Source organism: Enhydra lutris, unplaced genomic scaffold, assembly GCF_002288905.1.
Source record: "Enhydra lutris kenyoni isolate GAN:26980312 unplaced genomic scaffold, ASM228890v2 scaffoldscaffold72, whole genome shotgun sequence".
Classification (NCBI taxonomy): Eukaryota; Metazoa; Chordata; class Mammalia; order Carnivora; family Mustelidae; genus Enhydra; species Enhydra lutris.
The window spans coordinates 4,073,478-4,100,165 of record NW_019154156.1 but is presented as its reverse complement, the minus strand read 5'-3'; the positions used below and the strand labels follow the sequence as shown (position 1 = coordinate 4,100,165).

The window sequence follows — 26,688 nt, the reverse complement described above, 5'->3', positions numbered from 1 at the left end:
TTCTCTAGTCGCGCAGCTCCCATTTATGCCTTCTATCAGCAGAGCCTTCACTAGAGCCAGTCAGCCAAGTACAGACGTGATTTATAAAATTCCAGCCCCACCATCACAAGGACCTGTGTGGAGCTGAGAGGCAATAGCTTAATAATGGGCATGCTGAAGTTTCTTTAAGAATCTTAAAATTCTCTCAAGTTATTTTACATTTTTAGGTGATATACCACATAGAATAAAAATGTAAAGAGAATAGTTTCTCAACTTCATGCCCCTTGTATCCTGTTCCCACCCTTCCGCCTACCCGCGACTAGATAATCACCATGGTTAGTTTCTTAGGCATATACAAGCAAACATAAAATTGTAATCTTATCTCTGTAATCATATTAGTTATCGTACCCCTATTTTGCACCTTGCCCTTTTTGCTTAACAGTATAACTTTGATTTTGCTGAATCAGGATGTAGAGAGCTTCTTTGTGTTTTTAAATCTCATTACCTTAATGAAGTCTCTCACTGTTTTCATAGCTTTTCACTTTAATCTCTTTGGTATTCACAGGATAAAGTGACATCATCTGCAAATACTGATAGTTTCCAAATTTTCTATCTCTAAGATCATTTCTCTCAGCTAATTGTTTTGGCTTGTACATCTAGCACAATGTTAAATATTAATAGTAATAGTGAACATCTTTTTCTCTTTCCGGTCTTATTGGGAGTGCTTCTAATATTTCCCATTAAGCATGGTGTAGATTTGGGGATAAGAGAAATATATTTTATTTTGTTAAGGAAGTATCCATTTATTGAGCTTATTTTTTAAAATCAGAAGTGATGTTGAATTTTGTGAAATGGCTTTTCAGCATCATTAGAACATGACCATACGACTTTTCTTTTTATACTTAATATACAATGTAATCTATTTCCTTACACTTAATATACTATGTAATATATTTCCGCACACTTCCTACTTTGTTAACACATTTCCCAATATTTCTAGTCTTGAGCCATCTTTGGATTCCTGGAACAAACTGCACTGGGTCACGGAATTTGCACACACACACACACACACACACAAACACACACACACACACACACTGATAATTATAAAAAGGTTGTAGGGATTTATTATCGTTGATCATTATTTGTTAGTTTTTTGTATAAGTTTTACTTGTTTCATAAGAAGAATTTGAAGTTTTTCTTGTTTTCCTCTGCTCTGAACCCATTAAAGAACATCAGAATGATCTCTCCTTTAAAGTTTGGTAGAATTTCCCTGTGAAACTATCCGGGCTTTGTACTTTTTGGGTGTGTAGCTCTTTGACAATTTCCTCTGTTGGAAACCGTCCTTTGAGATTTTCTCTCTCATTTTGGTACAATTTTGGAAATTTTATCTTGCTAGAAAATTATTCCTTTTGGCTTTCAATAATTTTTTTTATGGAGATGAAAAACTGTGTTGACCGTAGAGAATCTTACGATCGTTTATTTTTTTGTTTGTTTGATTATTTCCCCTTTATATTGTATTACTTAGTGCTTTAACATTTTATTTTTCTTTCTTTACTGGATTGTCCAATTGTTAATCTTTGTCTTTTTTTTCCCCCAAAGGGCAAGTTTTCAAAAATTTACTAATCCTATTTATTTTCTTTTGTAACCTGTTACATTGTACTTCTATATTTAAAAATTCATCTGACTTAAAGTTTTGCTAATTTTTTATTTTTGATTATGACATTTAACTTACTTTAATTGCTATGAATATTTAAGGCTGTGGCTTTTTCTCTCAGTACCACTTTAGCTCTATTTTATAGCATCTCTTTCTATATAGGAATTTATTTACTGTTGTTTTCTAGAGATTCTGAAGTTCAGTTTGAATTTTCTCTCTTGCCCAAAAGTTGTTTAATGAGAGTGTATTATTTTCCAGACACAAGGGATTAAAAAAAAATTTTTTTATTATTGCAGTAGCATTGACATACAATGTTATATTAGATTCAGGTGTACAACATAGTGATTTGACATTTCTATACATTACTCAGTACTTTCATATCCTTTTTATATATTTTTCTGTTGATACAACCAGTAATTTACAGGAGGTCTTTGAAGGTGCAAAAGCTCTTTCCTTTTCTGCCATCACAAAGATAGAACAGACCCTATAAATATGGCCTACTCTGATGATTGCTTTTGTAGCCTCTGTATCTCTGACATTGCCTTTCCTCACCCTCATTCTGACTTCTAGTGATACAATATGGAACGGAGCTTTTGTATTTCTGGTGGGCTCCTTAACTTCAGGAGATACATTTTTGCCTTTCCTTCCTGGGGCTGCTGCTGGGCGGTTTGACCTCTCTCATGGCTTCTTCCCTTCACTTTGTCCTCCGTGGTTTCTGCCTGACGGCTGCTGACACGGGCCGCCCTCACATGGCCTCTGGAGCCTTTAGATTGTATCTGTCTCTTCTTTTTGCTGAAATGAAGTTTTCAGGGCTTCCTTTTATTCTCCTTGTGGTTTTTATTGATTTCCATGGAAGTATCGTGATGTCAAATGAATTAGCCATACATAGACTAGAAGTCAAGATATGCTCTTAAAGAATAGCATTTTCATATTAGGGCTTTGATAGTTTACACAGGTGATGCAATAATTGTGGCAGGTGCTGTACAAATGTGGAAGTGAAATAATGTTCAGACTTCCCCAAAAAAGTCACTGTGGAAGATGAGAGAGATGCTACTTTTGCCTTTCATTTCAAAAAAAAAAAAAGCTTTAGTATTGGAATTTGGTACTAGTTTTTCGGTAGTCCAAGATTATTTTCATTAGTAATGATACAAAGCTTCTGGGGTTTTTGAGTTATTTTTTTTCCCTATAGTTTCCTTTTTTTTTTTTTTTTTTTTTAAATGCATAGGTCAGGTTCTTTTTTCTCTTTCTCTTGTTCTCTTGCTGGTACTGGAGCAAATTTGTTCAATCTGAGTAAGATTTTTATGGACCCAGTTTTTCACTGTTCTTTTAGGTATCTTCTTACTTTTGATAGTGCAGAATAGGTTACTGAATACTGAGGTAGAAATTAATTTGTATATTTGTTAAACTGTTCAGAGTTTCAGACAGTAGTTTTCTACCATCTTACTTTTAGTTACTGGGAAAATACAGAGATCGTGTTCTGTTTGAAGGCTGTCTCCCCCTCCCAATCCCCCAGTCTATTGTTATAAATCCAGACCAGGGTAGATAATTATGTTTTGCTTGAAGAATTAATTGTAATTTAAATGTAAGTTTTAATTGATAAGTTAAAATGAAAAATTTAAGGTCGGCTGTTCATGAAATCTTATTCCTTTTTGGTTATTGTTAGTAACCAAGGTTAAAGTAGCTTGAATTAAGATGAAAAGTGAAGCTTTAAAATTAATTTCTTTTTTAAAATACAGTTCTCAGCAACAGCCAGAAAATAAATGAATTGATGTCAGTGTTCCAATAGCATAACTATCGTACGGTGGCAAGTTCCTGGAGCTGACAATTTTCAAATGATAGTAGCTGGTTATATAAGTCACCCAAGATGGCTTAATGTACTATTATTTCCAGACAGAATTGGAAATAACACGTGCCAAGGCAACAGGCAGTCAGATGAAAACATAACAATTTACTTTCCAATAATTATCATCACCTCTAGCCAGGCTGGAACTTGATTGATCCAGGACAGAGGAATATCTTTTGTATGGATTTATTTCAAGCTCCAAAATACCTGACTGTAGCCAATATTCCTATTAATCATTTTCTGGATTTTAATAGAAGAAATGCATAATCACTTCATTCCTCATATATCAAGGTAAACTGATACAACTTCTAGCCACTACAATTCACCCATTCATTTGTCCTTTTTTTTTCCCTTTCCCTCACTCTTTCTTTTTCCTCTCTCTCATTTTAAAAATTACAGTTAGCTGTAATAACAGCTATTTTAAAAATTACAGTTAGCTGTAAAAGTCTTCTTTTTTTACATGCGGGCTGATTATACTAAGGAATTTAGCTCATACTTCTTCCATAGCTGGTAAAATGATACAAAAATAAAAGCAAAATCTTGCCTCATATTGTGCGTAAGTATCACATTGTGCTTGGAGTATAAAGTTAATTGAGGGATTTCTAAGTACTTTCAGTGGTGTGTTAATCCTTAAGCTAACACCGTGGAAGGAAAATATTTTCAAAGGTTCAAAGGCAGGACAGACGAAAACGGACAAATGACAAGGTTGGTGGAAAATAGCTCAAAGCAAGAGTTTGAAACAGTTGATAATGTCCATGTGGCCTGCAGTCAGGTGATTTTCCTTCTGTGTGACTTTTATGAGACTGGATCTACTCAGGGACAGTCACAAAGGGGAGAAGAATATGTGTGTGTGTGTGTGTGTGTGTGTGTGTGTGTGTGAATTGTAGTAATGGGGATTTGGAGGCCATGGAAAAATTGGATAGCAGAGATAAGACAAAGATGCTGGAAAGACAGAAGGCAGTGACAAGTTAAGGGAAACCTGGAGAGACTCTGGTGTTGATGAAATCGTATTCCCAGATGACTTCTCATGGCTACTTCATGACAAGATTGTGCCCAGAGTCAGAATTTCTTCAGACAGTGGTGGGTTGGGGCAAAATACCTTGGGGAGAGTCACAGGTGTTGCTGCTCAGCAATTGCCCATCCAGGCTCACCCACACTGGCTTGTCTTGGTTGAGGTTAGCTCTTGATGACAAAACAGAAGCCTGGAAACCTCTGGGGCTTCATCTGATACAAGTTTACTTAGGTTAGCAGAGTAAAAGTTAAAATCCCTGTGTGAGTGTTCTGCAGGGCAGCACGTCTCCTATCTCGCTCCCCTAGCAATTCCAAGCCCTAGGTACCTTCCATTTCGGGGCCCTGCCTCTTCCTAGGCTGTTCTCCCTTTCTGCGTCGGGCTAAAGCAGAGGAAGGAAACACAAGATTGCCACATGGGCCGGATTCGTGTCACTTCTGTTCACCTTCAGTCTGTTCATCCTCATCCCGTGGCCCCACCTAACTGCTCAGAAGATGGGGTCATGTAGCCTCATTGGGTGCAGACGGAGAGGATTTGATGAGCAGCTGGCCGGCCTCTGCCTCCTCTAGCAATAAACCAGAGGGTTATTCCTTTACTCTCTTGGGTTGCTCATGACAAGCTACAGGCCAGGACTCCCTGCTGGTATCTTTAACAATGGGTGTTTTACACGAACGGTATGTTGTCCATAGGGAACAACTAAAGTAATATTCTCTCTTCATGGAACTCAAATGTTAGCATCATGGCAATGTCATAATGAATCTTAATTCTGACTTAAGCAGAGGCTTTTTGAAATGTAGGATGGAAATGGCTTTCACCAACCTGAGAAATCCCCTGGGCATAAATGCAGTACCCCATTCTTCATGATACTGCAGACTGTCTCCCTGTAAAGTGTTTGTTCACATGCTTTCGAATGACAAATTGATTCCCTTCTCCATTCATCAAGAAGTAAAACGAGGGCAGAGGGATGTTTTCAGCCGAGGTTTGAAATGAGTTGAAGAGTAGCTGAGGCCGAGTGGTACCAGGAGGTTATTCCAGGTGACAGAAACTGCAAAGCAGATTTTGGGGCCACGAATGGTGAGGCTATGTGGAAAGGCATCGAGGAGGTCAGAGCTAGAGGAACTGAGGCAGGCTGAAGGGTTTAAGAGGAAGACAGAGAGGGCTTAGTCTTCCAGACTTGATTTTCAGCTAGAGTGGACATACAGAAATTCCCTTCCACCCTCCCAGTCTTTGTTTCTTTGTACACTGGTCCCACATGCGTCCCAAACATGGACACACATATGTTTATACATTGGTCCCAAAAGTGCTTCCCGGGGATGATTTTCTGCCCAAAGGAGGTTAAGATAGGATGAATAGTATTTATTTTATAGTATGATTTTTTAGGTGATTTTGAAAACAAGCATCTGAGTCTAAGAAAAGTCATGAAGATGACAGAAATCAGAGGTCTTTGGAAATAAAGAAATGCAGGAGACAGTATATACTTATAATAAATTATTGAATGTCTGCTATATCCTGGAGGTATGTCAGTGAGCAATCTATTATACCCCAAAGCATTGTGAGTTTAGTGAGAAAGTCAGGTTCCAACCAAATAGTTGGACAGGGGTTGATTAATTTATTCCCATTACTTAATTGTTCTGAGACAGAAATCCTGAGTGCCATAAGAGGGTGTATCTGGAGGCTAGGACAGGGGTACGCAGAAGATGATTTTTCCCAGCAATGTGACACTGAAGCTGAGATTTGGAAGAGGGGGCTTTGTTGGTGAAGACAGGAGAAGTCATTCTGTGGTGCCCAGTCAAGGCAGCATGTGTTCCAAGGCCACTGGACCACTAGTGATGCTAGTAGAGATCTTTTCCACCTTTAAAAAACTGGAAACCTGGAAGCAACAAGGGACAGCAGAGTAGGACTTGGTTACAGTTCAGGTGACAAAAGATTGGGAAAACAGGAAGAAAGTGAGTGATTCAAGATGGTAATGAATAAGAGGTAGAGAAAGAGGGTTAACGACAGTAAAGAAAACTTGATTAAAGTGGAGTTCTATTTAATATGCATGTTTTTCTTGGTAGAGTTCTTTTTGTGTTCTTCTACTACCAGTTCCTGCCCCCAATACTTTCAATGAACATTTTCTAATTTTTCAAAAATTTGTCAGTATTTTAACATTTAATTAAAACAAATACACACTTTTCAAAAATATTTGGGAATGGAATAATGCAGTTGTCATATTAGTTTGCTATGAGCATCAAATGAGATTGTGAAATTGTCCTTGTCCATAGTCAAATATTGGTTTAATTGGATGAAAACTTACTGATTCATTTGTCTCCTTTGTTAAAACAAGTTGTGTCCTTTTCCCTCATTCATGTTGGATCTCATGTAATGAGTGGACTAAGTGGTCCAAAGAAAACAGCTACATTTCCATGCATGCTGATTATCTCTTGGGTTCTGGGAATAAATCCCAACTTGATTGCCTAATAGTGGAAGTGATCTGGGGACATGGAAAAAGCTACGGCTATGACTTTCTCAGCCTTCCTTCTCTAACCCGTTAAAGGTGTGTGGTCAGGTCTTCTCCACAAAGTGGTATGGAGAATGTCTTCTTTTCTTATGGAAGGTAGATGTATTCTTCTTAGGCTTTATTTTGTCTGATTCCACCATGGTTCATGAATAACACTGTGGCTTTTATGCTACATCTGGAAGACATGCAATCTTATTTCATGGGAAGGAGCAAAAGGATGGTGGGTGGAGTAACCTGGTTGTAATTACAGTGTACATTTATTTGGAAAGATCAGCATATTAGTGTGCAGTGGCTGGATCAATTAAACTCAGCTGGAGTAATTCAATCTAGCTGGTTCCTATAAAAGCTAAAAATCTTAAAACTCTCGAGGTATGCTATAAAGCTTATGACGACAGAAACATTTTGAATATGTCTGTCCCTCTCCTATGAATTATAAAGCAACTCAAAAACTACCCTTTGAAAAATTTTGCCTCCCTCTCCCCTCAAAAACAATAACAACAACAACAAACCCTTATCCATTTATTAGCAAAATAAATTCTCGCATCTTCCTCTAGGAAGATTGGTATTTTTTTACTAATATATTTTTGAAGCATAATTTTTGTGAAGTTATTTATAATTTTTAGTTTCTACACCTTAAGTAATGTGAGGTATCCATGGAAACTGTCTAGCCTATCTTCAGTGCACTGAACTGCCTTCCCACACAGGTCAAGACACAAACAGTCCTAGGTACAAGCTCAATTTGCTGCGACTTAGCCATTAGGCAGTTTTAACAAGAAATTGGCTTCTAATTGATACATACATTTTCATATTTAATTAGCAGTTTGAGCCTCTGCATTATACTAACAGATGTAACATTCAAAACATATGCCATTGTGGTACATCTGTTGCACAGATGTACTTAAAGGCAGGGACTTTGTGGCAAATAGTGTTGATGTCTCTCAGCTGCTCAGTAAGAATTTGGACAGAAATGACATAATTTTCTATAAAATATGTTTTTTAAAATTATCTAAGGCGTGCATTTCCTCTACCAATCTAATGGATTTATTTTCCATTTCTCTAATCGCTTTATTGAGATATTAATACACCATACAATATTCACACACCCTGCTAAAGTCTACAGTTCACTGGTTTTCAGTATAGTCACAGATTTGCAAACAGTGCTCACTGCCTAATTTTGGAACATTTTCGTTACCCCAGAGAGAAACCCCATACTCACTGGCAGTCACTGCCCATTCTCCCACCACTGACTCCTTGCCACCACTAATCTACTTTCTGTGTCAATGGATTTGCCTCTTCCAGACATCTCATATAAATGCTATGATAAAATAGGTTGTCTTTTATAACTGGTTTCTTCCACTGAGCATAATATTTTCAAGGCCTTCTGTGTTATAACATCTATCAGTACTCCATTCCCTTTTTATTGCTAAATAATATTCCATTGTATGGATATACCACTTTTTATTTATTCATTTATCATTGGATGGACATTTGGGTTGTTTCTACTTTTTAGCTATTATGAATGCTACTGCTGTTAACATTCATGTAGAAGTCTTTATGTGGACATATATTTTTGTTTCTTTTTTGTGTGTCCCTAGGAGTAGAATTGGTAGGTCATATGATGACTATTTAATTTTTAGGGAGTGCAAAACAGTTTTTCAAAGTGATTCTACCATTTTATATCTCCATCAGCAATGTATAAGGGTCCCAATTTTTCCACATCCACAGACTTGTTATTGTCTCTCTTTTTTATCTTAGCCATCCTTGCAGGTGGGAAATGATATCAAAGGCTTTTTTTTTTTTTTAAAGGAGAGCAATTTATCATTCATGCTTATAAATTAACTAAATGCATCCCTATTACTTATTTACTTATCCATTGCTCTTAATTTGTAAGTAAATATGCCTCTTATCTCTATCTATACTATCATTTTCTTTACTAAATTTAATACAGACCCAATTCACCATGTGAGATCAAAACTTGAGTTGGTGGTGAACTAAAGTGTCATATAAAACATGTAGCAATGAAAAAGGGCAAACACTAAAAACAAATAGTTTGGATATAAGATTCATTCCCCAAATTTCTGGCATAATTTCCTCTTGCTGAGAAATAGATATGATAGTGATGCCCCGTGCTCCGAACCTTTATCAGTTTACAATGCCAGATTAAATTCATTCAATATAATGTATCTCATCAATTCTAATATGCCATCTGTTGTATTACTAGAAAGAAAAAGAGCACTGCTAATTGAGCTATAACACTATTGATTTTGGAGTGACTTGTATTCAGAAATGTTACAATGTGGGGTGAGGATGTGTGTTAGAATCATTGAAATTTAATAGAGAAGGAAGTGTGATGTGAACTTCACCTCCTCCACCTCCTCCTCCTTTTTTTACTTCTCCTCCCCCTCCCTTCTGTTCTCCCCCTTCCCCTCCCCTTCACCTCCCCCTCTTCTCACTCCCTCTCCCTCTCCCTCTCCTTTTTCTTCTTCTTTTCCCTTGGAGACAATCCGGTCATCTATGCTTACCAATATCCAGGAGTAAAAGCAAGATGTTTAACACCTCAAGACTTGATAAATACCTTTTACAAATAGGCATTAATATCCAGGAATATAAAAATGATGTATTACACATACACACACACACAGAGGAAGAGAGGAGAGAGGTAGTTATTCGTTTAGGGGTATGAGATCAGCAACTTATGCTTCACTGAAATGATTTCTTTGTAAGCTTTCTTTTCAGCCTGAGAATGTTCTGTGTTGTTTCTTTCAGAAGCAGCATCAATAGGTAATTCATAAGCCTGTGAAAATTGTGTTTATAATGCAGATGCCTAGCACCCCAACATTACCAAGAAGGTTTCATAACAGCAAATGTGCTTATTAGCATGTTGTAAAAAATAACAGGTTACTTTTTTAGTGTCCTGGGTTCCAGTTAGGTTCTAGGTATATAAGGTAGTGAAATATGTGCCATGGCGTATGCCAGAAGGAATCAAAGTGATCTTCAAAATCAGGTTCAAAAGACTGTAATAAGTCTACTCAGAGACGTTCTGACAAAGCCTGCTCCTGAGGTGGGCATTTGGCCTTTAATCAGCTCAGGCATCTTTAGGTTTGTTTGAATTCACACCTCTTTTTGGGGAGGTAATAATTGTATTGGTGCTTTGGAATATTGATGAATATCTAAGGAATTCCTAGTTTCCACTGGCTCTTAATCACTGTCTCATAGTTTTTTACTGTGAAATTCCTTGAAAATTATGATTAACATGGGACACAATTAGGAGCTCATGAGGGCAGATAATAGCTTATATTAAATCGGGCAAAATGAATCATCTTATGGACAGTTTGATGCAGGAATTGATCAAAATTAGGTCTACATAATTTTTTAATGTCAATGACAAACACTAAAGAAAGGAAATGATTTTCATTTTATGAAGGAAAAATGAGATAAAATACAATTATCTTTAATTTTTTCTTGTATTAAAAATTATGATAGGCCCAAACATAATATCTTAAAAAGACAACAGTGGCTTTGTATCTTTTTAAATGACATCTCCACATAATAGTAGAAATTATGTGGCTAAGTCAGATCCTGGTATGGATGTGCAGCAGCAAGTGGTTTCTATGTTTATCAATAAAACATAAAAATTCCCATTACTATAGACATAACAAGGGAAGGTTTTGGACTAGACTTTTTAAGTATTATTGAATTCTTCTGCATTAGGTCATATCTGTAATCATTAATTAATATTTTATCCTCTGACTTTTCAGAATGTTGCAGTGTTCATCTTTACTTTTAAGTGTTTTTAAATTTGTTTACTGGATTCCAGCACAACTTCTTTCTTTCAGACAGAGAACCATAGTTAATGAGCTTGTATACTAAAATTATTTAATATGCAGGTAACATTGAATACATCCAAATATTTGCCAAAGTTATAAGCCATGATGTATAATATATATCACAGTCTTTAAGTAGATGACACTCAGAATCAAATTTTGTTGGTAAATGTAGTGATCTCTGTTGCAGAATCATGGACTAATTTATTCACTCAAAAATATTTATTGAGTAGTTGATGTGTCAAGGTTTGTGTAGATGTTGGAGTCAATGACCAGCCAAAAAGGAAAAAAAAAAAAAAAAAAAGAAGAAGAAGGCAGTCCCTTTCCTTGTAGTGCTTACAGTCTAGTAGAAAGATACTGAGATCATTTGAAGATTGATATAAATAAATATAAAACTGAACCACATGGTGAGGCATATGGTGTTATGAGAAGGTTGAATGAGAACCGACTTGGCGAAGTTGGAGAGGATGACTCTGACATGGCAGAGCTGAGACCTAAAAGTTGAGCAGGAAAGCTGGAAGTACTAAGCAAAGCCAGAAGTACTGGTGTTAAGGGAACATCATCCACTAATGTCCTGAGGCAGAAGGGAACATGGTGAACCATTAAAAGGCTTGGGTGGCAGGAGGAAGACCTGGATTGGTTGAGAGAGCAATGATGATAATGGTTCAAGATACATGGTTCTTGATTCTGGATCCTCACCTAAGCCATGCAATGGATTGTGGTCAGTATTCAGAGGGGTGAAAAGCGACAGAATATCAAACATAGGAAGCCACCACCATTTTGATGTTTAATATTTCATGAGTATTTTCTTTTAATAGAATGTTGAATTCATATGAAATAATATGTACAAATCAATTTTTACTGTAAAGCATTATATAATTATGACCTATGAACCCATCAACCAAGTGAAGAATGAAAAATTACCCATGTGCTCTGGCCTCCCTTCCAGAGACAAATGGTAGCCCCTATTTTTAATATCACACTAGATATTAAAGTGTGGTGTCTTCTAGGACTTGCTTTTTTCCCCTCTCTCTCAACATTATGCTTCTAAGATTCATCAAAGCTGTGTGTTGCTGTGAGGCTCTAGTTCATTCATGTCTGCATCGTATAATATTCTGCTCTGGGAATACACCACAATTTATTGATCCATTTTCCTGTCAGTGGGTATTTGGATTCATTTCAAGTTTTTTGTTTGTTTTGTTTTTGCATTGTTGTTGTTTTTGCTGTTGATGCTAATATGAATGTCTGAGGTATGGTAATATGTGTCTCTTGGGGCACATGTCTCCCTGGAAATGGGATTACGGGGTGGGAACATATGTTTTCCAGAGTGGTTGTACTGATTTTCGTTCCCACAATTGACCCGCATCCATTCCGGCTCTAGGTTTTTTAAGACCTCTTAATTTTTGCCAATCTGGTGGGTATAAAATGGCATCCTGTTATAGTCTTACCTTGTATTTCCCTAATTGCTAAAAAAGGTGAAGAATTTTTCATATTTATTGGTTGGATGTGTTTCTTATATAAAATGCCAGCTCAATCCTTTTGTCCACTTTTCTACCAGGATATTTTTTTCATTGATTTGTAAGCATGCTTTCTATATTCATATATTCTGAATTCTAGTTCTCTGTTGTTTCATATCCCTGTGAATACTGAGTGAAAAATGAATCAGAGGGGCACCATGTGAATATAAGGAGACTAGTTAGGAAGTACACTCTCCTAATGAACAATCATTGCATGATAATTTTGTAAATGTATTTAATATCTTCTTATATTTCTTAGTTAAAAATATTAGGAACATGGAGCATTGGTTTTCCTACTGACACTGCCTTAAGAAAAGTTGCCCTAAATTGGCTTCTGATGAATTCTGTGCTGTGCATATGTAGGGATGGTTGAAACGTATGCATGTATCAGTGTTGTTTTTATGAAAACAGCCTGCTGATCAAAGTGCTTTCAAAGCAGTCTTCTACAGAATTAATGCTGCTTTCATTTTCCTTCTCTTAAAAAATTGTAGAAGTTCAGAGCTGGATATTGATGTGAGTGGGTAAAACTCTGTCTTCATGGCCCTGAGCATTGCAGTGTCCCGTACCTGCTGTGAGTTGGACAAGTGTTATTTTCCTATAAATGTTTAAAAAAATATTACAGTAACTGTTTATTTAGTACTTATTATAGACTAAGGGCCTAAAGCTTTTTTGATATAATCTATAATCCTTAAAGTACCCCTGTGGTGAGGATTTGATTGTTCACAGATGGGGAAATTGAGTCTCAGGGCAGTTAAATAAAATTCTTGAGATCACAAAGCCATGGAAGCACCTGGATCCAAACCAGTTACATTGGTCTCCGAGACATTATCTTTTATACTAAGTACACAGGCTTTCCATGCCTGGAGTTTCATAAATTACATTAATTATGTGTTAAACTGTGCATAGATATTATCTCATTTTAATTCTTAAGAACTTCCTTTGAAATTGTGCTAGGCAGATTTCCTCCTGATTTCATCAACTCCATAAATATTTCTCTCCAATCTAAGGATCTTCTAAATATGTTCTGAATTTATTAAAATTTGGCTTCATATTTCTTTGGTCAGAGTATTTGCATTGATTATAAGTAATGCAAGTGTTAGTTTTCTCCCACCGTTTTAAAGACAATTTCTTTCCAGTATATGGGAAGAGGGATGAGGTCTGCTGCCCTTCCTCTCTCTCACTGTGTTTGTGGCTATGCGGAGGTTCTCTACAGTGTTGTTCCCTTGAAAACTTCAAGGTCACATGTTCCTCTCACTGACCTGTGGACCAGCACTCTCTTGGTTCCGATCAGTAGTTCACAGGTTGGGCTGACAGACTGCACTTAGAACGTGAGACTGCAGAGAAAGAGGAAGGTGTACACAAGGCTGATGAGTGCAGATCTTACCTCTCTTCATGTATTGTTTCTTACCTCTTGTTACACCATCTTGTGAAGTGGGACCTGTATATCAACCTTTACTAAATGGTTGTGGAGATGTAATGGTGATCGCAGCATATGAGGACTGGAGACTGCAAGGTAGATAGGACTTTTCCCATCATCCAGGAGGCAACCTCTCCCATTGCCCTTCATATTGTTATTCAGATCGAAGTCGGTTCTTTCCTTTATTCCCATCTTCTCCCACTCCTGCTTTATCTTTTCATTTTTTCTGGAGCCTCCGGTAGGCTGAGGTAGGCTGAGTCTATTACTGAACTAGATACATCGCCATACCATCCCTCAGGGACACACTCTTTGCAGAAGCTTTGAAATGACCCCTTGAAATTCCATCCTCCCCCAACTTTGGTGTGAGAGCACGTGCTTGCATTGCAGCGTATTGATTCCTAATCTTTTCAGGAACAAATAGCACTCAGTAGGTTTCTACACTATGTACCAGGAGATTATGGGCTTAACCTTGGTGGTTGTGTACACTGCCATTTGAGCGTGACTTGATGAGGTAGTGATTTACGATATGCGAGTCTAGTAGTGGTGTTTCAATAGGGAAATGGCATCCCATGTTTGTCTGTTTCTTTCTTTCTTATTTACTCTTTTTTCAACTCTTCATGTTCTGCAGATCAGATAAAGACTGCTTAGTTAGAAAACTAAGCAATCAGAAGCAGAAAAAAAATCCATTCTTCAGTACTATGGGGGAGGGATTGCATACAGTCTCAACCTCTCAATTTTAGCAGACCCTGTATTGAAACCATTGAGATATTTGAGTCTGTTGAGTTTGATATTAGTCAGGATACTTCTTCTAAATCACATACTGAGAAGCTTTTATTATACCCCAAAGAAAATAAATTGTTTCTTTTACTCCTCCCTAGTTATGGGGTACAGGGTCATCCCCTAACACAGCAACCCCGTTTGTCTAGAGGCTAGGACATTTGATAAACCTGGAGTGATAGCTGCAGTCATTTTTATCTCCAGCATCATCATCAAATGTTTAAGTATCATGTACTGTTTAAATGTTTAAATTTCACAAGTGGAATCAAATGGTCTGGTGAGGATTATTTATATTGAGAAACACTGCCATGTGTCTCAACTCTACATATTTGGAAATTCTTTTAGCATATGCTGCAGAATTGTTTTTTGCTCTCCCATTCCCAGTTCCTGACATGTGGTGGAAATGTAGTATGTCTTTACAATGAATACGAAAAAAGGGAAGGAAAGAAGGAAGATAGAAGTAGATTGTCACAGTGGTGTAGGAATTATTTGTTTTAACATTTTCCATGGTCTTTTTTTTTTATTAGCCCCTTTACTAGAATTGTTGAGACATCCATATATTTTTCAGGATTATAATAATTATGTTGTTATATTGGTGAAGAGCATCTTGTGAATGTATATAATAACTACTCCTATTGAAATTTGTGTTTTTCATCTTATGAAAGCTGGGGAAAAAGCATCAGGAGAAGGAACTGGCTCTCACTCCTTGGAGTTAGTGACTAAGAAATTTGAACCATTAGACTGCTAGATTATAGGACATTGGCGACATTTTCCCAAAGGAGTCTCTTGAAGATGATGTCGATTATAATGATGGACCTAGTATAATCCCATTTAGGATACAGCTGTTGCAATAATTTATTTGAAATTAAAAATGTAATTTACCCCTGGGGATTCAAATGAGGAAAAAATATCTAAGTAGACATGCTATCATTAAACAAAAAGGTTAGGGAAACACCAATTAGGCTAAACCAAGTTTATGTTAAAATGAGACTATGTGGGGACCACAGGTACACACCATAACCTCCATACAGATCTTATCCAAGTTGATTAGTAACTAAGTGTTAGTTTTTGAGGGGAAACCCTAAATTAAGCATCTCCAGGTTGCAGTTTTCATTACCTTTTGAATTTCCAGTTGAGGACTTAGTTTTTTTTTAGGATTCTGGTTGTGGTTGTCATATTTTGATGGTGTCTTCATTATATATTCCACAGTGGAAAAAATATTACTTTATTGTGTCATTTTTCCAAGGGAAAGGGAACAAATGTGGAATCAGTACCTCAAATATCACATCCTTGAACTTTTCACTCTTAATGCTATTAATTCCTATTAAGGCAAACAGGATTGTGCTTTCTCAAAAATCAGAGAATCTTTAGTCCTTTCTAAGACTAATAAATTTTTGTTATTCTTTCTGTCCATGGAAAGCAATAATTTCTAAGCTTGATTTTTGATACATTGGAGTTGGTGCAACAGGAAGTGGCCAGGAAAAAAAATAAAAAGGTCCTCCCAGATACTCACAAACTGTCAGCATGACTGCTCTGGCCACAGAAGATGTCTTTTTATGGAGATGTTTTGTTGTAACTTCAGAAGGTGGTTGTTAGTTATCTTGGCTCCATTACATTTAGCACATCTGGGATGTGTTCACATGAAGACATTGGCTAAAAGCTGTGTCTTGTGGCCTGGAATTGACTCTGATATTGAAAAGACTGGAAAGGACATTTCTTGCTAGTTGGCCTAATCCAGCAAGGATACCTTCCATGGGAAGCCCAGTCCGGAATTCATTTTGGAATTGAAGAGTGAGCATAGAAGTCAAACTTCTCAGGGTTGTAGAATTCTTTTCAAACTGGCTTAATGTGCTTTTAGTTCTTTCCCACATTTCTGCCTTGACAATGTTAGCTCCAAGACGATTATTTACAAGCTTGGCACAAGAACTGCTGCCAGTGATTCCACCATTAATTTACTGGAGTTAAAGGAATTAGTGGAAATGACTTGCGTCTCAATTATCGCCACTCTAACCCATTACAGATAGTACCGGCCACTGAGGATGTCCCAAGACAAATTGGAACACAGCACTTGCCTCGATCCCTCAAGTCAGAACTCAGTATTTGACAAAAGCAATCATTTCTGCTAATCTTGCCATGGAGCAATAGCTGAAGTTTTCTAGTATTAAGTGAGAATAACTAAGACGATCAGTAGAATCTTGTTGCATCTGTACCTATTCTTTGTTCATTTTTAGTGCCAAAGTTTGCCTTTGTTGGAAATTATGGAGTTTGAAGCACAGTAGAATTCATCCACTTTAGTTGGAGTTGTAAGGTCCATTTTATGTAGTGAAGTGTACACATGTTAGCTCACAAGGATATAATTCCAAGGATTGACTAATAGTGGACAAATTAGGATTTTCAGGTAGTTTATCATTTATAATTTTTTTTGCCATTTTCTTAGTGTATGTATATAGAAATGCTTCCACTTTTGTGGGAATAAATGTTCACTTATGTTTGGTATAAAGTGAGGGGCCCCTGGGTGGCTCAGTGGGTTAAGCCTCTGCCTTCAGCTGAGGTCATGATCTCAGAGTCCCGGGATTGAGCCCCACATCGGGCTCTCTGCTCAGTGGGGAGCCTGCTTCCTCTTCTCTCTCTGCCTGCTTCTCTGCCTCCTTGTGATCTCTGTCTGTCAAATCAATCAACCAATCAATCAATCAATAAAAATTTAAAAAGTGAGAAAGTGTGTACGAAAGCACTTTGTAAACCATCCACCGTTGTGTCACCTGGATAATATAATACTAGCAGCAATAGCATCAACTCTGGACAACTTACATAGCACCTACTATGTGCTAGGAGCTGTTCTAAGTGCTTTACATATTTTTACCTATTTAATGATCACAGAAACCTGAGAAAGGTGGGTGCAATGACTACTTCATTTGACGGTTGTGGAACTGAGTCCCAGAGTTGTGGAGTAACTTGCTTGAGATTCCCCCAGTTACTATAGGGCATAAAGGGGATTGGAACCCAGGCAGGGTGGCTCCAGAGTTAAGAACAGGGATAGAAGAAATCCTTCCTTCTTTCTATGGCATTCTGCATATTACAGAGTTAGAAAATATATGCTTCTGGCAAAGCTGGAATTGGATAAGAAAAATAATTTTAAAAAGTCGAATTGCTCGTTTGATTTTGATGTTTATAAATCTGATTAACACCTGTGATTTTATTTTATCTGTCCAAAGAAAATTTAGAAATAATAGCAAGTTTGATGTTTATTTCAATTTGATGTGACACTCTTCTACTCTATGGTTTTGAACAGCTTTATTCTTCCAGCAATATAAATGCCCCTTTTAGGGCATTTAAAAATGCCCCTTTAGGGGCGCCTGGGTGGCTCAGTGGGTTAAAGCCTCTGCCTTCAGCTCAGGTCATGATCCCAGGGTCCTGGGATTGAGCCCCACATTGGGCTCTCTACTCAACAGGGAGCCTGCTTCCCTGTCTCTCTCTGCCTGCCTCTCTGCCTACTTGTGATCTCTGTCTGTCAAATAAATAAATAAAAAATCTTTAAAAAAAATAAAATAAAAATGCCCCTTTAGGGCTTTTTTTTTTTTTTTTTTTTTACTGCTCCAGTCAATGAAAGGGAAACTTTATCAATCTCAAGTAGGTGGAGAGGCAGGCAGAGAGAGAGAGAGAGAGAGAGAGAGAGAGGAGGAAGCAGGCTCCCTACTGAGCAGAGAGCCCGATGCGGGGCTCAATCCCAGGACCCTGAGATCATGACCTGAGCCGAAGGCAGAGGTTTAACCCACTGAGCCATCCAGGTGCCCCCCTTTAGGGCATTTTTAAAAACAAAGGATAAAATGCAGCTCTCTATTTATCCTTCCCCTTTTTAAAAAAGACACACTATTTTTTTTTTAAAGATTTTATTTATTTATTTGACAGACAGAGATCACAAGTAGGCAGAGAGGCAGGCAGAGAGAGAGAGGGAGAAGCAGGCTCCCCGCTGAGCAGAGAGCCCGATGCAGGGCTCGATCCCAGAAACCTGGGATCATGACCTGAGTGGAAGGCAGAGGACCTAACCCACTAAGCCACCCAGGTGCCACCACACTATTGTTTTTATCTCTTGGTTGGGTCCTTAGAGTAATCTGGTTAAAAGACTTCCTTATATAGTATGAAAAGGGAGCTATTTGGCAAGGACCCAGGGTCCTGCTCACAGTAGGTTCTCTTCTAGATGGTGACATGGACTTGGACTTTCTCCCCCCAACTTACAACTTCAACTCTGTAGTTTATAGTACTAAAAGGTCTCTTAGAGCATCTCTTAGAGCTGTAATCAGATCCAAAGCAAAAGCCCATTTGACTTCAAAGAAATGTTTTATTTTGTTTTCCCTCCCCTTTCGGAAGGATCATTTTTGCCTCAATGAAAATAATTCAACTCAAAAAGCTTACTCTTAAAAGAAAAAAGAAAAAGAGAGATACTTTTTTTTTCTTATGTATTCTCTAGATTTTCTATTTCTTCCAAGACTGGTCATTACTTTTACTCACTATAGCACTATATGAAAATGTCTTGAAAGAAGAATACAGGAAGTAGGGAGTAATGCTGTCTGTGTTCTAAAAACTTAATTATCAGTAAATAGAAGTCACTATAAGGATAAGAGCCCCAGACACTCTGTCTATTAAAATTCTTGGCACTGTGACATTTAGGGCATATTTGTTGTGTATAGGACAGCTTTGCTCTGATGATCATATGGTTAGTAGGGGAGATATGCATATAAAGCCTCTTCAAAGTCGACTGTTTTCTTTTATGTGCTTCCCTAGGGCCATATATATTTGCCTATTATGGAAGTGACCTTATTGTTAACACTTTGAGGGGCAAGTTATATCTTACTCACTTAGAATAGTGCCTAAGACACAGTGAGTACCTCATGAATATTTGTAGAATAAAGATGGGGAGATAGGACATGTCCATAAGTAAGACAGAAGGAAAGCTTTTCAGGCAGAGAATAGGATATGTGAGCAAAGCAGAAAGGTAGGAAACTGTGGTTGAGAAATCATCACATTGTTCTGTTTGGTTAAAATATGTGTGAAGAGAGCACCTGGGTGGCTCAGTTGGTTAAGCAACTACCTTTAGCAAGTCCCGCATGGGACTCCCAGCTCCATGGGGAGTCTGCTTCTCCCTCTGACCTTCTCCTCTCTCATGCTCTCTCTCACTGTCTCTCTCTCAAATAAATAAATAACATTTTTTAAAAAATCTGTGTGAAGACACTATCTGAAGCTACAGTTGAAAAGATAGAATAGGTAGGATTTCAGAAATCGTTGTCAAGATGAGAGGGTAGTAGATGAGCCCTCTCAGTGATGTTGAGCGTCTTTTCATGTGTCTGTTGGCCATCTGTATGTCTTCTTTGGAAAAATGTCTGTTTAGGTCCTCTGCCAGTTTTTTAATCGGTTTGTTTGTTTTGATGTTGAGTTGTGTAACTTCTTTCTTAAGTTTGGATATTAACCCTTAGTTGGATATATCATTTGCAAATATCCTCTCCCAATCAGTGGTTTCCCTTTTTGTTTTGTTGATGGTTTCCTTTGCTGTACAAGAGCCTTTTCTTCTGCAGTAGTTCTGATAGTTGATTTCACTTTTTTTTTCTCTTGCCTGAGGAGATGTATCTAGAAAAATGTTTCTATGGCCAATGTCAAAGGAATTACTGCCTATTTTTTTTCTAGGAGTGTTATGGTTTCAGGTCTCACATTTAGATCTTTAATCTGTTTTGAGTTTATTTTTGTGTATAGTATAAGAGAGTGGTCCGATTTCATTCTTTTGCATGTAGCTGTTCAGTTTTCTCAACACCATTTGTTGAAGAAACTGTCCTTTTTCCATTGCGTATTCTTGCCTTCTTTGTCATAGATTAATTGACTGTATAAGTGTGGTTTCATTTCTGGAGTCTCAATTCTCTTCTGTTGACCTATGTGTCTGTTTGGGGGCCAGTACCATACTATTTTGATTACTACAGCTTTGTAGTATACCTTGAAATCGGAGATTATGATATCTCCAGCTCTGTTCTCCTTTCTCAAGATTGCTTTTGCTATTTGGGGTCTTTTGTGGTTCTATGCAAATTTTAGGATTATTTCTTTTAGTTCTGTGAAAAAAAATGTTGGTATTTTGATAGGAATGGCATTATATCTGTAGATTGCACTACTTATCAGGGAAATGCAAATTCAAACCACAATGAGATATCACTTTATACTTGTCAGAATGGCTAAAATCATAAGCACAAGAAACAATAAGTGTTGGCAAGTATGTGGAGAAAAAGGAATTCTTGTGCACTGTTGGTAGGAATGCAAATTGGTGTAGTCCCTGTGGAAAACAGTATGGAGGTTCCTGAAAAGATAAAAGGAAAAGTATCATATGATCCAGTAATTGTACTAGTGGATATTTACCCAATGAAAACAAAGTTACGTGCATCCCTGTGTTTATTACAGCATTATTTACAATAGCCAAGATATGGAAGCAACCCAAGTGTCCATGGATAGATGAATGGATAAAGAAGATGTGGTATTTATATATACAATGAAATATTACTAAGTCACAAAATAGAATGCCATTTGAACAACATGGATGGACCTAGAGAGTGTAATGCTGGTGTAATGCTAACTGAAATAAGTCAGAGAAAGACAAATACCATATGATTTCACTCATATCTGGAATTTAAGAAACAAAACAAATGAACAAACAAAGGAAAACAGAGACAAACAAAGAAACAGACTCTTAAATACAGAGAGCAAACTTGTTGCCAGAGGGAAGGTGGCTGGGAAGGCAGGTGAAACAGCTGAAGGGGATGAAGAGGACACTTCTCTTGATGAGCACTGAGTAATGTATAAAATCCTTGAATCACCTATATTGTACACCTGAAACTAATATAACGCAGTCCGTTAATTAGACTTCAAGACAAAGAGAACAATGGAAAAAAATAGAGGAGACCATTCCGTTGTGAAAAATTGAGTTTGAGGTGCCAGTAGAACCTCCAGATGAAGATAAGGCAATCTAAGTGGAAACAGGATGAGAAGCATAGGAGAGCCGGGTTGAGCTGGAGGAAAGACATTTGGCAGCCAGTCCACAGAAGGGGGTGTGTAAGCAGGGATCAGATAAAATTGCTGATGGGGAGAGGGAAGATGAGGAGAGCAGCACAACAAGAGAACTGAGGATGAAATCTCAGGACTTGAAAGGGAAATATGACCACAGCATGAGAGAGAGAAAGAGCAGTGAGGGCCACGTGTCATGGTGCCACGCCAGCAGCAGTTGTGCCTAGGCAAGGGTGTGGAGCGCAGTGCGGGGCACAGTGGAGCCCTGAGTTAGGGTCTTGCTCTACCACCTGCTAGCTGAATGAGCCACGTCTAGTTACCTGAGCTCTGGGCTCCGGGGTCCTTACCCGCAAGATGGGACTAACGCCTCAGTAGTTGCTGTGTTAATTTTGTTATTAAAAGCAGTCTTTAAATGATACCTTAAAATCACTCTCATCTATTAAAATAATAAGAACCAATAAAATGGAAGATTTGGAGTTATCTGTATTTCTTATGTATGTCAAGCAACAATATTGCAAAATTTAAAAATGTCTTTTAACCAGGATAAGATTGAAGACTTAGGAGTATTTGACTTATATGTTTTAGAAAGGAATATGCTGTCTTTTGCCCATCATCTTCTGAATGAAGCTTTTGGAATTTAAATACAATTCACTGTCCTATCAAGCGTGGTTTTTGGAGCACCTGCTGTATACCCATCTATCTCTTTCCTATCACTTAACAAGTCAAGAAACAACAAATGTTGGCGAGGATGCAGAGTAAGGGAAACCCTCTTACACTGCTTAATAATTAACAAATCTTGACTTGTTAATTTTAAGCCATCCTGACTGGTATAAGGTGGTCTGTCATTGTAGTTTTGATCTTTATTTCCCTGGGCATCACAAATACCCTTAACAACACTAAGATCCTCAGCTTCTGAGGCAATCTTGAATTTATAGTAGGTAAGTTTTCCTAGTACAATCTATTGTGATTTTCCCAGTACATTTTGTTGACATTTCTGGGAGAAGCAAAATCATTATTATTTTCTTGGGAAACATTTGCAAATTTCTGTCTCAGAAAATATCATGCTGTATAAAATTAATTTTTCCACGTCTCGCCATCATTGGTAAAGTGCATTTTAAGTGGAATTTTAATGTACTGATACTTTCCCTTTCCATTAGAAAAAAAGAACAATAAGAAACACCTTTTCTTATCCTTTGTATTAGGGTAACACATTAAGAAAAATACTCCTGAATCGCTACTTTAAAGGAGACTATGGAGTTGGTCCGAATGGACACCTCTCTGGGACCTACTGCAAATCTGCACAAGGGGCAGGTAAGACCAATCATTTTCTCATCATTCTGAGATTCTGGTCACATGTGTTCACACTGGGGTTATGTTAGCATTTTACTGAAAATAGAACAAAACAAAAAATTCACTCAAAAAATACTCTTAAAAGCCATTGTACAAAAATTTGCATTCAAAACACAATTGGTTTGAACATCTAATTTTGCTCTTTGACTCTGGAAAACAGTAAACTACGTGAGTTTTACCCAAGTTTTACTTACGTAAGTATGTAAATTAAGGACAAAAATAAGGCTAGTTTTCTTTTTCTGAAGTATTTATTATTAAGAAAAAACACATGGAGTTAATTACAGGTGTCATACATTGAATAGAAAGCTATGTTTTTGCAAACTTTTGACATTTTTTAAAAAACCCCTAGATTCTATTATATTTAATGCTGAGGAGAAAAAAAAATCCAAGGATAAATTATATTCTTAAGGTCTAAGAATTTGAAAACCTTATCTGTGAATAATGTCTAAAAATTAAGGTTTTTTTTTCATTCTCCTAATCACAGGGAGCTTTTCTGGACAAGATTCAGATAAGATGGGGATATCAATGTCAGATATTCAGTGTCTGCTGGATAAAGAAGGTGCATCTGAACTTGTCATTGATGTTATAGTGAACACCAAAAATGACAGGATTTTTTCAGAAGGCATTTTACTTGGCATTGCCTTGCTCGAAGGAGGAAATACACAGACTCAGGTACCTTTTTATCATGATGAGCATTATGTTGGTTATTTGTATCTCTTATTTACTTGTCCTAGGAACCAAGGAACGTGATATTTTTTTGCTTTTGGCTTCTCATGACTCTCTGAAAAAAAAAACAAAAACCAACAACCTTGTGTCACATTTTCCTTATAAATGTATTTGATTTACTGTAGAAACTACAGACCTTCACAAATTATTCAGTGAAGCAGAACATTCCTTAGAAGCTTCCTTTCTAACATTATACCAGAAATTCTGATTTGTTTAGGGAAATTTTAGGTCTACTTTCAGCTGATAAAAACAACATTTTGACTAATCTAAGAATTAAATGTAAAAATAAATAAATACATAAATGCCTCACACCATCTTTGGCTTTGTAATGGGTTTCAATACTATTGAACACCCCTCCCAGCACAGCCCCTCCCATTTACTTTTTTCAGAAGTTTAGAACAACAGCTTTACTTGATGCCCCAAATCTCCCAGTGCTTATTAACCAGATGCTTCTGAGTGAGTGAATTTTCAGTGATCTGGAGAGAGAAGGAACATTTCATTTGCAGTTAAAAGCGGGCATTCATCTATTCCACACGCAGTCATCATCACCATTTCCAGAAGGCACCTGTAAACGCCTACCAAGTGCCCCTGGGCTCTGACACTCCCAAAGGCAGAACACCCTGAGAGTGGGGGCCTGAGAGCAGAGCTGGGGAGAATTCCCACAGAGCACCCACCTTGCTTCTCGTCCTGCCGCTTGCTCACCTGCCCTTTCTGCGTTTGTCTTGGTTGGAGAAGGAAACTCAGCTTGCAACTCGCTGGAAATTTCAGAATCCACTTTTCCTGTTCAGGGCAAATAGCAGCCATATCTATCTGAAAACTAAGAGAGTTCTTTTATTAATCCAGTAAAGGCAGTGGACAACAGGAATTTCGCTAGATGCAGGAGCAGGGCCTTTACGAGGAAAGGTGTCAGGCACAGCAGATGTCACAGTGACCAGAAAACAAGTCCCAGACACTGATACTGCAGAGTTGCAAAACATCATGAAAATTCTCGTGATATTGAAGCTACAACACAGATTGCTCTGAGGGAAGTTGGGGAAGTGGGTGGTGGAGGGATTTGTGTGGGTTTTCTTGGAACGGCTCTTGTCTACAACCAGATATCCAGTGGGGACTTTCTAAAGAAATTGTCTAGGCAACTACATAATATGAGTAGATTATTCAGAGAGTAGTGAAGGATTTTTTGTTTTTGATCTCTTGATAGAGAAATGTAGTTAAAGTGCTTTCTAGATTCCTGTTACTGGACCACCGAGGGTCATCAGATGAGATCATCTTGGACCCTACCTACACATTTACGTTTATTTATGTCCTCATATTACTGTGGAATAAACCAGATTCTGCCAGAAACTGCCTATTCCACTTTCAAACTCCTGACAAGGTCCCTGCCTCCCTTTAGAGCCCAAATACCTTTCAGTCTTTTTTTCACATGGTGTTTCTGTGGCAGTTATCACTGGTGACTTATTTTTTTGTCTTTGAAATCTTTTCTTTTTTTTCCCATTTTTAAAATCATTATTATATTCAGTTAGCCAAAATATAGTACACCATTAGTTTTGATGTAGTGTTCAATGATTCATCAGTCGTGTGTAACACCCAGTGTTCATCATAACACGTGCCCTCCTTAATACCCATCACCTGGCTATCCCATCCCTCACCCCCTCCCCTATGAAACCCTGTTTATTTCCCGGAGTTCAGAGTCTCTCTTGGTTTGTCTCGCTCTCTGATTTTCAACTTAGTTCTCGGGACACCATTCTCTTCTCATTTTACCTTCTGCCATTTCTTCTTAGCCTTCTGTGAAAGCTCCTCTTGATCTATTTAACTCTTGAATCCTGACATCTCTCACATTTCTTTGGGATCTCTGTTTATTTTGCTTGTTCCTTCAGCCTGACATCATTCATTTCTGCATCTTTAACTTCCATTCAATGCTGATGATTTTCTCCACTCACTCGATGCACTTCTAGACTCTACATCCAGCTATCTTCCAGGACGTTTCATGGGATGTCCCATTAGTAACTTCACCTCAGTGTGTCCCAAACTGAATCCACTGTTGTTCTCCATTCACCCACTCCTGCTTTTACTTTGCATCCCTCAGTGATTGGTGGTCCATCCACCCAGATATCTGGCTGGAAGCTGAAAGCCCACCTTGACCTCAGCTAACTCACCCTCACTACCTTCCTGAGCATCTCATTGAAGGCCATTCTGTGGTGATTCTGTCCTGTTCACAACTATTATATCCATACTCTGCTTTCAACCTCTGCATAGCCAACCCTCATTCCCAGCCTTCTTATCTTTTCTGGGCCACTAGGTCTTCTGGGAGGTATCCCTGATCCTGGTTTTTCACTTCTCCAAATCATTCTCCACTCTGCCTCCAAAAGATACCTCTCCAAAAACACATGTTATTCTCCTGCTTAAAGTCAGTCAGTTGCCCTATAAAGGCAAAAACTCCCTAACACACTCCATAAGATCTTTCATGATTTCATCTCTTCACTCTTCATATTTTCCTTCCTTATTCCACCTCCTCCCTCCTCCGTCCTCTCTGCCATGCACCAGCTACACTGAGCTCTTCCTAGTTCCTCATATGTATCATGCTATTTCTCACATTGCTTTCTCCTCTAGGAGGACCCAACCCATGAACTTCCCTTGGAAGACTTTTCCTATCCCATGTCCCACTCGGCAGAATTGTCCACTAGTTGCTGCATGCCCCTGCTGTATCCTGCAGATGTCTTCAGTGGCATTTCTGCCACTTGATTGTGCCTTTTCATGGATGTGTCAGGCTTGGTCTAGCAAATTATGAAACCTTAACAATTGAAACCACATGATGGTCATCTTTGTGTCCCATGTGTCTGACCCCATGTTTGGCCTAATAAATGTTTAGGAGTGTTGGCTGTATGAATGAATGGTTTGAATCAGATTCTACCCCCTTCACAAAGTCTTCCCTATCTGGCTCGAGCCTTGACAACCACTCCTTTATCTGAGCTCCCATAACATTTGTTTCCTTAATATCCATTTGGCACTCTGCCTATGCTACTTTGTTTTGTTATTTGAATGACATTTTGCCTCTCTAGC

General features: G+C 37.9%; 1 protein-coding gene across 3 annotated transcripts in view; it reads left to right on the top strand.

The window, feature by feature from the left end:
• The window catches only part of LOC111159979 (inositol 1,4,5-trisphosphate receptor type 2), a 490,010-nt gene that overhangs the window by 307,026 nt on the left and 156,296 nt on the right, over positions 1-26,688 (top strand). For all 3 annotated transcript variants that reach the window (XM_022522705.1, XM_022522706.1, XM_022522707.1), the window contains exons 38-39: positions 22,758-22,866; positions 23,390-23,577. In XM_022522705.1, coding sequence (XP_022378413.1) covers positions 22,758-22,866; positions 23,390-23,577 — 297 coding nt within the window. The remainder of the gene's footprint in view (positions 1-22,757; positions 22,867-23,389; positions 23,578-26,688) is intronic.